This window comes from Bufo bufo, chromosome 5 (genome assembly GCF_905171765.1).
Source record: "Bufo bufo chromosome 5, aBufBuf1.1, whole genome shotgun sequence".
Classification (NCBI taxonomy): Eukaryota; Metazoa; Chordata; class Amphibia; order Anura; family Bufonidae; genus Bufo; species Bufo bufo.
The window spans coordinates 177,417,047-177,431,024 of record NC_053393.1 but is presented as its reverse complement, the minus strand read 5'-3'; the positions used below and the strand labels follow the sequence as shown (position 1 = coordinate 177,431,024).

At 45.5% G+C, this 13,978-nt stretch overlaps 1 protein-coding gene across 1 annotated transcript in view; it reads right to left on the bottom strand.

The window, feature by feature from the left end:
* The window catches only part of CIDEA (cell death inducing DFFA like effector a), a 51,265-nt gene that overhangs the window by 23,241 nt on the left and 14,046 nt on the right, over nt 1-13,978 (bottom strand). Inside the window, exons 2-3 of the mRNA XM_040433256.1 lie at nt 3,916-4,063; nt 739-885 (exon numbers count right to left, since the gene is read on the bottom strand). Of these exons, the coding sequence (XP_040289190.1) occupies nt 739-885; nt 3,916-4,063 (295 nt within the window). The remainder of the gene's footprint in view (nt 1-738; nt 886-3,915; nt 4,064-13,978) is intronic.

The following is a 13,978-nucleotide window of genomic DNA, read 5'->3' as shown; positions in this document are numbered from 1 at the left end:
TTTGGGTGGTAAGTTGCATGACCGAGCAATAAACGGTGAAAGTAGTGTAGGTCAGAAGTGTAAAAAGTGGCCTGGTCATTAAGGGTGTTTAAGCCATAGGGGCTGAGGTGGTTAACTGGGGTACTACGGTTAGCGCTGTGCTTGCCACTATCACGGGGTCAATGTAAAACTTAAGGAATTTGCTGAAAAATGTTCTTAAAAAGGTTAGGCATACTTTAATCCATATTCTAGCTGTATACTGGAGTAGTTCAAGCACATGAAGGGGTTTGACAATTTTTTCACAAATGTGAATCAACTATGCTCAAGTCAGAGACAAGTGAATTGATTGATTTCTTCTACACCAGTGGGAGGCTGTCCCGCAGGTGAAGAAACGCTCACCTGCCACTAGATTGAAGGTGCTGGACAGTTAGCCTGACCTTGACAGCTTCCTGCCTGTGCCACTGCTCTGAATAGCAGAGTACGGGCATAGGCTTCAGAGCAGCGCCGATGCAGTCGCAGCTCTGTAAAAGAGCCTCTGCCCTTGCTCTGCACAGGCAGTAAGCTGTCAAGGTTAGGCTAAATGTCCTGTTAATCTAGCGGCAGGGGGGCGCATCTACACCTACGGGGGATGGAGTCCTGCTGATGAGACGAATCAATTCGCTCATGTTTAGCTCAAGCTGTCTCTGCGTGTTATATTTGCCTGCCACCTAGTGGTGGTACATAGAAATTGCACACAATCTCTGCCATTAGGAAACATACTGGTGCCCACTTCTGCTGTCCTTCAAGAAGTACAAACTGTGTGTTGTCCTCCAAAGACTGAAAGAAATCCTCCGTGTCGACAACTGTGCCATCCTCCTCTAGTACCAGGGTCACGACTCTAGCAGCAATAAGCAACGTCTCCACTGCCTGTAATAACAAGTGACACTGACTTGTAAGACCCAGCGTATAAAACAATTTCCATTGACACAAGCATTGCGCATATATGAAGGCATGTTTGATATGAGCAGCGATGCCGTCACTTCTATTCCCATCTGTGCAATAGGACTCATTTTTAGGGCTCATGCACACGGCCGTGACCATATTGCGGGCTGCATACAGGGGGGTCCGCAATACATTGGCATTGGCCACTTGAATGGGTCCGCAATCACGGAGATGCGGAACGGAGGCACGGATCGGAAGTCAACGGAAGCACTATGGAGTGCTTCCGTGGGTTTTCTGTCCATGCCGCCACACTGCAAAAAAGGAGTGCATGCACTATTTTGCAGTGCGGACCCTCGGTAGCGGACCCCTGACACCATTCAAGTAAATGGGTCTGTGATCCACCTGCGGCTGCCCCGCGGTCGGTGCCCGTGCATTGCGGACTGCACACGGTCGTGGGCATGAGCCATTAATCTGAGGCAGAACAAGAGGCAGAAGAACACACCTAGAGATACGGATCAGCTCACACAAGTGGGTAACCTCAGGACAAATCTAAAGAAAGCTCCGAAAGAAGAGTAGAATAAAATACCCCTTTCCTAAATGTAGATTATTGAAAATAAAATGTATTCCTTCATGTTTCAATAGTCATTTTTTGTTTTAGTTTTTGTTCACATTTGAATTGTGGTTTTCATTCTTAAAAAAAAAAAAACACAATGCATTGCTGGACCAGTCATATGATGGACGCCAACTGCAAGCGCCAGACGCCACTGATCTGTAACGGTGTTCATTGAGGTTTTATCGTGGTATCTGTTTAAAATGTAAAGAACATCATTGCCTACATCTCTATTCTTCTCGTCAAACATGACAGAATCTGATGGAGCCTCTGCTGCATAGTTAAAAGGGTTTTCCAAGACTGGATAGGTCATCAGTGTATGATTGGTGGGGGTCCAACACTCAAGACCCCCTCCAATCAGCTGTTTAAAAAGGCACTGGTGCTCCCAGTGGCACTGATTGTGCCCTTGAGAGGTCATGTTATTAAAAGGGAATTTGTCACCAGTTTTAAATCCTGAAAGCTCCAGCACATGCCAATGAGTCCCCATATTCATGAGCTCACTGCTGTCCCCGACCCCTGCCTCTGACAGTTTTTTCCATATGAATCCGCAGCAGGTGGGCAGGGAGCTAGGAGCTCATGAATACAAGGACTCATCATTTCTGGAGTGGTTCCATACAAGATTTTGGCAAAACAGCCAAAAATAGTCAATTGAAGAAGGTGTCCTAGCAAGTAGACCTGTTACTAGTTTATGATGCCCTTATAATAAGTTAGAACACTATAAAACTGATGACAGATTCCTGTTTAAAAGGTAAACTGGCACCCCAATTTTAGAGCATTATCTACAGTAATACATGAGTAGTAGTGCAGATAAGGAGTCCAGATAACTTTTTTTTTCCTACTGCCCCCCATACCCCGCTGTTAGCATTTAGAGCTGCACTGAAATACATTGTCAAGACTGCTGTGCATGCGCACAGGAGTCCTCTCCATTATGTTAGCACAGCAGTCCGGACTGTGTATTTCAGTGCAGCTTTGAGCGCCGACAGCAGAGAACCAGGGGCAGTTGGAAAATAAATAGAGATAATAAAGAAATAGAGATCTGGACTCCTTATCTGCAGTACTACACATGTATTGCTGTAAGAAATAGTCCATAATCAGGGCGACAGATTCCCTTTAGGATCCATTTATACGTCCGTAAGTGTTTTGCGGATCCGCAAAAGACTGACACCGGCCATGTGCACATGGCCAGCACTATAATAGAAAATGCCTATTCTTGTCCGCGGAAGTGCGGATGCGGACAGCACACTTTCTGCTGTCCGCATCTTTTCCGACCCCATTGAAAATGAATGGGTCCGCACCCCTTCTGCATAATTGCGGAACAGATCCCGACCATTCATACGGACGTCTGAATGGAGCCTAAAAGGGGTTTTCCAGGAATAATATATTGATGACCTATCCTGAGGGGTTTAATGTGAGGTCTGACAGGGGTCTGATCTGAGGTCTAATGAGGAATGGGGTCTGATCTGAGGTCTGACAAGGAATGTGGGTCTAATGAAGATTGTTGGTCTGATCTAAGGTCTGATGAAAAATATATATTTTTCTTATTTTCCTCCTCTAAAACCTAGGTGCATCCTGTGGTGTGGAAAATACGGGCACCATGAACAAGGCATCCCAGAGTACATATTTAAAGTGTCAATGCGATTTGTTAAAACGTTTGATATGTCAGAGACATATCAAAAGTTTTGATTGGTGGGGTCTGAATGATGAAACCCCCACCAATCCCTATAATGAGGGGAGAGAAGCGCTCACATATCGCTCTCTCCTTGCTGCCGAGGACAGAATCGAGAAAAGCCCATAGACTTTGATTAAGCTCAGCTCGTGCAGCGAGGAGAAAGAGCGCACGTTTCTCTCCCCTCGTTCTAGAAATCAGTGGGGGTCTTAGCACTCAGACCCCCACTGTTCAAAACTTTTGATAAGCCTCTATGACTTTATGATGTATTTTGGAAAGTCCTTTAAAGGGATAGTTCGCTTTTTAACAGTCTCGTATTAAAAACACACAGTTGGCACTACTGTTCTCTGAACCAGATCTCCTGAGAGTTGTAGTTCCATGTTGCACTGAGTACAGAAAGAAGGTGCTTCAACTCATTCAAATATGAAAGTGACAGCACTCGCCTTTGGACAAACTTGCCATCCTATATTAGGTCCACAGCCGGTGCTTTACAAGGGTATAACTAGATACACAAAGTGGCCTACAGCCTATTCATGCCCACCGATGCTTTGTCAAGGCCTTGAAAAATCGGCTGTGGACGTGAAATGGGTGTAGGGCCACTGTGTATCTAGTCATACCCGCGTAATGTACAGGCTGTGGACCTAATATAGGATGGCGAGTTTGTCCAAAGGAGAGGGTCGTGCTGTCCTGAATTTGCACAGTACAGTTCACAAATATATTAGAAATCCAGAACAAGTACCTTTTCTAGCAGTTCCTGTAAGGTGCCAGCCATCACCCCTTTTCGCCGGCTTCTGTCCCAATTTGATACTCGAAAGGGTCGTGGTGGAGGAGGAAGAGGTGGGAACAGAACTTTTCGAGTTAGTGAGGAACCCACAGTAGTAACTGATCTGCAAATAAGAAGCACCATACGTTAAACATTTCATTTAAAAAAACAAAAAACAAACTATAAAAAAAACTTTTTGATACGTCACTTTCACAAAAGTTTTGTGAAAGCACAGTGATCATTTACAGAAAACACAGGGCCACTAAAACGTACCCTTTATTCGACAGAACTGCCTCAAACAAAGTCCTTGGTTCCCATAGCAACCAATCACAGTGCGGCTTTCATTCTTCCACAGCAATTTACCAAATGGAAGCATTAATTGGTTGCTATGAGCGGAGGTGACAACGCCTCAAATATGGAGATTTCTGAACCCCCCTATACCGCACAGATGCTTGTACTCCTAATGTCCAGAAATAAAGGCTGTAAAATGGCCAGAAAAAGCCACCAGTTGTCAGGACAGAGCAGCAGTCCATGCCGTGACAACTGCACTAAAAACGTGTTGTCAGACAGCTCAATAGAAGTAGTATTTTAATGTAATGCCTACAGATCAACTAAGCCAAACTACATTGCATTCCAGGCTGAATAGAAAGCCAGTAATCTGCTTAGAGGAGTCACCTCCCTGGCACACAATAATCAGCTAATTGGGAGATTGTCTGTATACGGCAGGGTTCAGACATGGCGACGGTGGTATAGCTGAGAATCCCAGTCCTAAGTGAGGTTTTCACACTTCTGCTTCATTACTAAGGAAAATATCCCCCATGCTAAAACACTCCAGTCTTTGGACTGAGTTCAGACCCTGCAGATTTGTATTTCTAGGCCGGTTCTACTGCATATTATTAGAGATGAGCGAACCTTTTGGCAGGTTCAAATTCGGGGTTTAAGTGAATTACGTAATGGATTCTGTTCTCACGGAATCTATAACGTCATTGAATGCCTTTATAAGGCATTCCGTTATAAAACAAGTGTACGGCCAGCAGAACGGAACCCTCGGAGCCGGCCATACACTTGCATAATGCGGCATGCCGGCGTTGAATTAGGTGATGGATTCCGTGAGAACGGAATCCATTACTTAATTCGCTTAAACCCCCAAACTCGAAACTCCCAAAAGGCAGGTTCGCTCAACTCTACATATTATTTATGCAATGTGTAAATCAAATCCCAACCTGCACATTAGGGCTCATTCACACGACTACATGGATGCTGTGCCCGTGTTGCGGACTGCTAGCCGGTATTGGGGCGCGGATCCATTGACTTGAAGGGGTGAGTGATCTGCAAAACACGACAAAAGATGTCCCATTTTTTGTGGTGTGGAAGCACAGACCTGAAAAGCGTGGGCTTCTGATCCGTGCCTCCGCTCCACAAAGGGTAAGACATGTCCTATCTTTTGCCGTACCTTGTGGATCGCGAACCTATTTAAGTCAATGGGTCCTCATCCATAGCACGAAGTGTACACAGCCAGTGCCTGCAACACGGATGCCTTACGTTCGTGTGAATGGGGCCGTAGGGTACGTTCACATCTCCAGAAGCAGATACAGCAGGCTGTTCCGGATTTCACCAGATTCTACAATTCACTGCCGGTCCCCCATTGAGCTGGACAAAAACCGTTGCATGCAATGGACAGACGGCATTTGTGCCAGATCAGCCATGCCGCAGATGCAAATGTACCCCAGATAACAGTCAAGCAGTTGCTTGTGCTGCAGACAGGTATTCTTCCAGACTCCTCGATACCGAGCATGCATGTGTTTTTAATAGGGATAGTAGTGTAAGCCAATGCCAGAGCAGCTTTGCTGCCGAGAACATACAGACTGGATATGCTAAAACCCAAAATCTGAACCTGACATCTGCTACCGAAGGAGATTCGGGAGGCCCCCCCATACACGTAAGGGGGTCAAGCTGGTTTGGCCAATGTACATGGCCAGTATTATGGGTCCATATAAACAAGAGGTGGATGGCACAGGACGCTTTTGGCATCTATTAGCCCACATGCACATGCTGTGTATTACACATTCATTTTTGTGCAGAAAATCTTCAGCGTAATACACTACTAAGTAGATGGGATTTTCTAAATCTCCTGTACAAAGAGCAGAAATTTTCACCGGACACTTCACCATTTGCAATGCAAAGGGTGAGATCTTGGGCAAATCCACAAGTAACAAATGCAAATTTTGGTGTTTGACCGCAGCGGATCTGCATGGAAAATCTACATAAACTGCACTCCCATGTGCACATACTTCAAGGGTTAGGACAAACACATTGGCCTCCATAAAATAATGTTGCAGTTTTGCAGCAATAAGAGGGGGGGGGGGGGGGGGCCTCATGTAGATGGGATGAGGTTTTACTGATCTGAAATATGGCAGTGGGGAGATACTGGACTTTAACATGTCTCCACTTTTAAGCAGAGGCGCACACAGGACTCGCCTGCAACTGTATTTTCACAGCCAAATGACAGTTCTAAAATAGTTACGAGACAGCAAGTTGCACATATTTTTGTGTTGCACAACTGTTCTCCAACTAGGAGTTGTACGACACGTGCCGCTGTATAGCCTTACTCTTAGGCCCCTTTCACACGAGGGTGACGGATTAGGTCCGGATAAGTTCAGGGTGCTTTCAGTGAAACTCGCACCATTTTGCAAGCAAGTTCAGTTAGTTTTGTCTGCAACTGCGTTCAGTTTTTTCCGCGCGAGTGCAATGCGTTTTTCACGAGCGTGATAAAAAACTTAAGGTTTACAAAAAACATCTCCTAGCAACCATCAGTGAAAAACGCATTGCATCCGCACTTGCTTCCGGATGCAATGCGTTTTTCACTGAAGCCCCATTCACTTCTTTGGGGCCAGGGCTGCATGAAAAAACACAGAATATAGAGGATGCTGCGTATTTCACGCAACGCAGAACTGATGCGTGAAGAAAAAAAAAAAAAAAAAAAAACGCTCATGTACACAGACCCATTGAAATGAATGGATCAGGATTCAGTGCGGGTGCTATGAGTTCACGTCACGCATTGCACCCGCGCGGAAAACTCACTCGTTGTGAAAGGGGCCTAAGGGTGCAAATTACGCTAGGTTTATTCCACGCAGGAAAAACCACAGCATACAGTACTAGCAAAGCGTATGAGATTAGCCAAATCTCATGTACACTGGGGGTCATTTACTATCCAGAAATACGCCTATATTAGTTGTATTTTTGGCAAAGATTATGGCACAAAGGTTTTCTTCGTCAAAATCTGAGAGTTTTCCCCGCTCATGCCAGGTCTAAAAAAAAGTGGGAGTAGCACAGGCATAATTTTCTATGCCTGTTTTAGGCATAGAAAATGGTCCAAATGTAAGACAGCAAGGAAAGGGGGCTAATATTAACACTAACGCTGAATGCGCCAAAGTTATGTAAAAGCCGGTGCAGATCAACTGCCAGCTATAGGGGTTACTAACCTATAGGTGGTGAAATAGACAGACTTTGAAATCTGCAGCATGTCAAGTGTTGTTGCTTTTTTGTGCAGATTTCCCCCTTTTTAATAGAAGGGGGAGACCTGCATCAAATCCACACCAAAAACATGCCCAAACTGCAATAAATAGTGCTGATTTGTGTGGGGTTTTTGTGGGGTTTTGGTCCAGACTTGCAGATTTTCTGCACATACCCTTTTTAGTGTAGCAACAGGTGGTGTCAAACACTGCTTGCCCCAAGCTAGGGTGGTAGTAGACATAAAGAAAAGAAAAAGGCGTGTACAGTACATAAGCTTCTTTCAGATTTACAGAACTAAAAGGATTATAAAAGTAAAGCAGTGACATGTCGGAGAATTATACAGACAAGGGGTCATTTATGAAAATACAAAGAAAAAAGGAGCAATATCTGTTAAACATTGTTGCATTTACACCTGATTTGCAGCTAAATATCACAAAAATTTAGCCTGTAAGCGCATTCTTTTAAAATATAGCAAATCCTAAATCTTTTCATAGTTCTCCGTGTTGAGGTAAGGGTACTTTTACACTGGCGTTGTTAGAATCCAGCAGGCAGTTCCGTTGCCGGAACTGCCTGTCGGATCTGGAAATCCGGATGCAAACGGATATCTTTTTTTTCCAGATCCATTAGACTTATACATTGAAATACCGGATCCGTCTTTCCGGTATCATCCGGAAAACTGCATCCGGTATTTAATTTTTTCAAAAAGGTAGAAAGAACTGCGCATGCGCAGACTGGAAAGATTGGATTACACTTACCGGTAATCGCTTTCTTTGAGCCTATGACAGCACCCCTGGAGAGACCGCCTCCACCTCCTCAGGACTGGAAACAGGAACCAGAACTGCCTTTTAAAGGAGGGATCATCCCCTCTATCTCCAGTCCTATTCTCAAGAACTAAGAAACATAACATCTTAACAACCTATTATTTTTTTTATATATATACCGTATATATCTCTATACAATTTTTATATAGGGTTGGGAATTAACCGGGTGCTGTCATAGGCTCAAAGAAAACCAAATTACCGGTAAGTGTAATCCAATCTCGCCTATGACAGCACCCCTGGAGAATAGGTAAGAATTTGTCTAGGTTGGGACCACAGCCTGAAGTACTTTACAACTAAAGGCAAGACCTTCAATAGATGGCAACTGTAGTCTATAGTGTCTAAAAAACGTACGTGGAGAACTCCAGGTAGATGCCTTACAAATCTGCTCTATAAAGGCAGAAGCTCTCTCTGCCCATGACGTGGAGACTGATCTAGTAGAGTGAGCCCCGAATCACGAGGGCGGAACAATCCGTTTAGAAGAGTAAGCTAAGGAAATGGCCTGTCTTATCCATCTAGCAATAGTGTGAGACGAGGCTGCAGATCCCTTTTTTGCTCCCCGAGACAAAATCAGCAGACGTGAGGAGGATCTCCAAGGCTGAGTGACCTGTAGATATTGCAAAATACATCTCTTAACATCTAGATAGTGGTACTCGGATTCCTTATTTTTTTTTTTTTAGGGGAAGCACAGAAGGAAGCTAATACCGTATTTTTCGCCCCATAAGACGCACTTTCCCCCCCCCCCAAAAGTGGGGGAAAAGTGCCCCTGCGTCTTATGGGGCAAATGCTGGCAATTTACATCGCAGACTGCGATGAATTAGTGAGGAGGGAGGAGGGTCTGTAGTAGGCGGGGAGAGCGGCGGGCAGTGCAGGCACTGTACTCTGGCCCGCCGCTCAGTATGTACTGTATTATACAGTAGGCGGAGCAGGCACGTGACCTTAGTGAGTTACGGCCGCCTGCAGCCCCCCACCATCATAATGCCATCCACAGATCCCCCCCACCATCATAATGCCATCCACAGATCCCCCCACATCATAATGCCATCCACAAATCCCCCACCCCATAACAGTGCATCATCCACAGATCCCCCATAATAGTGTCATGCACAGACCGCCATTAGTTAAAACCGACCAAAAGTACACCTTTTGGATAAAAATATATTTTTTCTTATTTTCCTCCTTAAAAACCTAGGTGCGTCTTATGGGCCGATGCGTCTTATAGGGCGAAAAATACGGTACTATCGCCTGAGAAAGGCGAAAACGTGAAGAGACTTTTGGTAAAAAAAGAAGGATCAGGAGAAATCACTACCCGATCTTCCAGGATCACCAAATAGGGAGGGTCAACCAAGAGAGCAGAAATCTTACTAACTCTTCTAGCCGAAGTAATGGCCAGAAGAAAAGCAAGCTTAAGGGAGAGCAACTTTGGGGAGATTTTATCAATAAACTGGAAAGGGTCTGAAGTGAAAGAGGAGAGAACCAAATTTAAATCCCTCGGGGGAATTCTATTTTTACAGACCGGGGATAACTTAGACACTGCTGTTATAAACCTCCTAATCCAAGGATGTTTCGCTAACTTAAATAAGGCGCTTAAGGCTGAAATCCGGACCTTCAAAGTGCTGGGCCTAAAGTTTTTTGTTCCATCCCTCCTGTAGGAAATCTAATACAAGCGGGATGTCAGGAGCTTCTAGCACATCCACAGGTTTTTGGGTGAATCTGAAAAAGGTCCTCCAAACAAAGGTAGATCTCATAAGTGACCTTTTTCCGACTGGCCAACAGAGTGTTTACCACATCCTCGGAGAGACCTCTTTTCTTTAAAATCTCCCTCTCAATAACCAGGCAGTCAGGTGCATATTCTTCACCTCTGGGTGAAAAACTGGACCCTGGGACAGAAGCTCCTGAGATTCTGGAAGCACCCATGGTGTTGCTTTCGACATTTTGCGGAGCCAGGAAAACCACACCCTTCTTGGCCAAAAGGGAGCTATAACTATTACCTAGGCCTCCTCCTCTCCGATTTTCTTGAGGACTCTTGGTAGCAATTTTAGCAGGGGAAAGGCATACAGAAGGCCCTGCCTCCAAGACTGGACCAGTGCATCTACTGCTCTCGGATGCTCCTGCAGAGAAAGGGTAAAGAAGACCTCTACCTTCCTGTTTGCCCTGGTGGCAAAGAGATCTATCTCCGGAGGACCCCACAATGCTGCCACTTGATTGAAAACCCCCTGATCTAGGGACCACTCTCCCTGGTATAGTTGATGACTGAAGTCCGCTTTCACATTGTCTGAACCCCTTAGATGTACTGCAGAAAGAAATAATAGAGAAGCTTCTGCTAGGCTAAAAATCTGATGAGTGAGAGCCATTAGGTCCTGAGCCCTTGTACCTCCCTGCCAGTTGATATAGGCCATGGCTCTCGTGTTGTCCGACTAGACCCTTACGTTCCTGCCTCTGATGCCCGGGAGACTCCGTGGTTAAGGGGAGAACCACCTCCCTGATCCAAGGAACTCCTCTTTCTAGGTTTTTTAGATCTATCCACCACCCCAAGGAATCTAGGGTCTGGGAAGATAGAGATATCTCTGTCAGGGCCGTTTCTTGGACCAGGCGGGCAGCCGGCAGGGCACAGCAGGAGATGAGCGCTGCACTTCCATTATGGAAGCGCTCACTCATCTCTATAGTCATCTGTATCACCGTCCTCAGGACAGCAATACAAATGTCTGTGCTGCGGCAGGGGAGGGAGAGGTGTGTCCCCTCCCTGTTCCTCTGATAGGCTGCCGGCCTAGTGCTGGCAGCCTATGAGAGGCCGGTGCAGGCGGCGCAATGACATCATCGCGCCGCCTGAGCCAGCGAGGGACACAGGCCGGAAGAGACCTGCATCGCATCCTGGAGGAGGCAAGTATAATTATATATATATATATATATATATATATATATATATATATATACACAAATTACAATACTGGGACATAGGGGGGGGGGCGGCTACTGGCACATAAGGGGGGGGCTACTGGCACATAATAGGGGGGCTACTGGCACATAATAGGGGGGGCTCTTATTACGGACACATGATTGGGGGGCATCTATGGGGGCACTTATTACTGGAACATTATTGGGTGGCACAATAGGGGCATCTACTGAGGCTAAAAAGAAGGGGTATTTTATATGGGGGGCTCTGTATAGGGGCATTTTATACTAGGACATTATTATGGGTACTATGGGGAAGGGGAGAGAAGAGCACTATGGGGTCATCTACGGGGGCACTAAGAAGGGGTATTTTATATTGGCACATTATTGGAACATTAGCTCAACTGGGGGCATGTTTTGCACATTATAAAGGAGAATTATTACTACTGGGGGGGCATTATGGTGGGCTTTATTACTCCCCCGTGGTATGACCCCCTAATAGCAGCACCAGCCTCTCCCTGCTCTGCTATCCCTCTGCCCTTTCTCCAAATCCTTATTATGAAATCTTTTTCATTAGGATAAAACACAACATCAGCTTCACCGAGCCCCCCAGCCAAAGTGTTGAAGTGGCGTCCGAGATCCCCAAGGGCCAAGCCAAGTAATTGTAAGTTTTCATGTGGAATATGTTTGTTATACACATATAGCATACACTGTGCCACACAATATACAGTATACCGCTACACTGTGTAGGGGTTATACTGTTTATTGTACAGCATGGCACAGAGGTTATATTGTACGGCATGGTGTAACCTCCATACATTTTATGTACAGTATACATTAATCCGCCATGCCATCTATGCTTTGAATCTGGTTTTATATGTTACTTGGTTTTTGTACATTTACTTGCGTACTTGCGTGTGCTAGTTGAGACCTGCTGTGATTGGGTTTTAGTTAGTTATTAAATGCTAACATGACAGTTTTTTGGTTTTGCACATTATTGATGATTGTATTTCATGACTACTCTTCAAAGGCTATTGCCTTCCTTTATACTGCAATTTAAAAAAAAATATATATATATATATATATATATACATATACACACACACACACACACACACACACACACACACACTGCTCAAAAAAATAAAGGGAACACAAAAATAACATCCTAGATCTGAATTAATTAAATATTCTTCTGAAATACTTTGTTCTTTACATAGTTGAATGTGCTGACAACAAAATCACAAATTTTAAAATGGAAATCAAATTTTTCAACCCATGGAGGTCTGGATTTGGAGTCACACTCAAAATTAAAGTTGAAAAACACACTGCAGGCTGATCCAACTTTAATGTAATGTCCTTAAAACAAGTCAAAATGAGGCTCAGTAGTGTGTGTGGCCTCCACGTGCCTGTATGACCTCCCTACAATGCCTGTGCATGCTCCTGATGAGGTGGCGGACGGTCTCCTGAGGGATCTCCTCCCAGACCTGGACTAAAGCATCTGCCAACTCCTGGACAGTCTGTGGTGCAACGTGACGTTGGTGGATAGAGCGAGACATGATGTCCCAGATGTGCTCAATTGGATTCGGGTCTGGGGAACGGGCGGGCCAGTCCATAGCATCAATGCCTTCGTCTTGAAGGAACTGCTGACACACTCCAGCCACATGAGGTCTAGCATTGTCTGGCATTAGGAGGAACCCAGGGCCAACCGCACCAGCATATGGTCTCACAAGGGGTCTGAGGCTCTCATCTCGGTACCTAATGGCAGTCAGGCTACCTCTGGCGAGCACATGGAGGGCTGTGCGGCCCTCCAAAGAAATGCCACCCCACACCATTACTGACCCAATGCCAAACCGGTCATGCTGGAGAATGTTGCAGGCAGCAGAACGTTCTCCATGGCATCTCAAGACTCTGTCACATGTGCTCAGTGTGAACCTGCTTTCATCTGTGAAGAGCACAGGGCGCCAGTGGCGAATTTGCCAATCTTGGTGTTCTCTGGCAAATGCCAAACGTCCTGCACGGTGTTGGGCTGTAAGCACAACCCCCACCTGTGGACGTCGGGCCCTCATATCACCCTCATGGAGTCTGTTTCTGACCGTTTGAGCAGACACATGCACATTTGTGGCCTGCTGGAGGTCATTTTACAGGGCTCTGGCAGTGCTCCTCCTGTTCCTCCTTGCACAAAGGCGGAGGTAGCAGTCCTACTGCTGGGTTGTTGCCCTCCTATGGCCTCCTCCACGTCTCCTGATGTACTGGCCTGTCTCCTGGTAGTGCCTCCATGCTCTGGACACTACGCTGACAGACACAGCAAACCTTCTTGCCACAGCTCGCATTGATGTGCCATCCTGGATAAGCTGCACTACCTGAGCCACTTGTGTGGGTTGTAGACTCCGTCTCAAGCTACCACTGGAGTGAAAGCACCGCCAGCATTCAAAAGTGACCAAAACATCAGCCAGGAAGCATAGGAACGGAGAAGTGGTCTGTGGTTACCAGCTGCAGAACCACTCTTTTATTGGGGGTGTCTTGCTAATTGCCTATAATTTCCACCTGTTGTCTATCCCATTTGCACAACAGCATGTGAAATTGATTGTCACTGAGTGTTGCTTCCTAAGTGGACAGTTTGATTTCACAGAAGTGGGATTGACTTGGAGTTATATTGTGTTGTTTAAGTGTTCCCTTTATTTTTTTGAGCAGTGTAATATATATATATATATATATTTATACACTGCGTGCAGAATTATTAGGAAAATGAGTATTTTGACCACATCATCCTCTTTATGCATGTTGTCTTACTCCAAGCTGTATAGGCTCGAAAG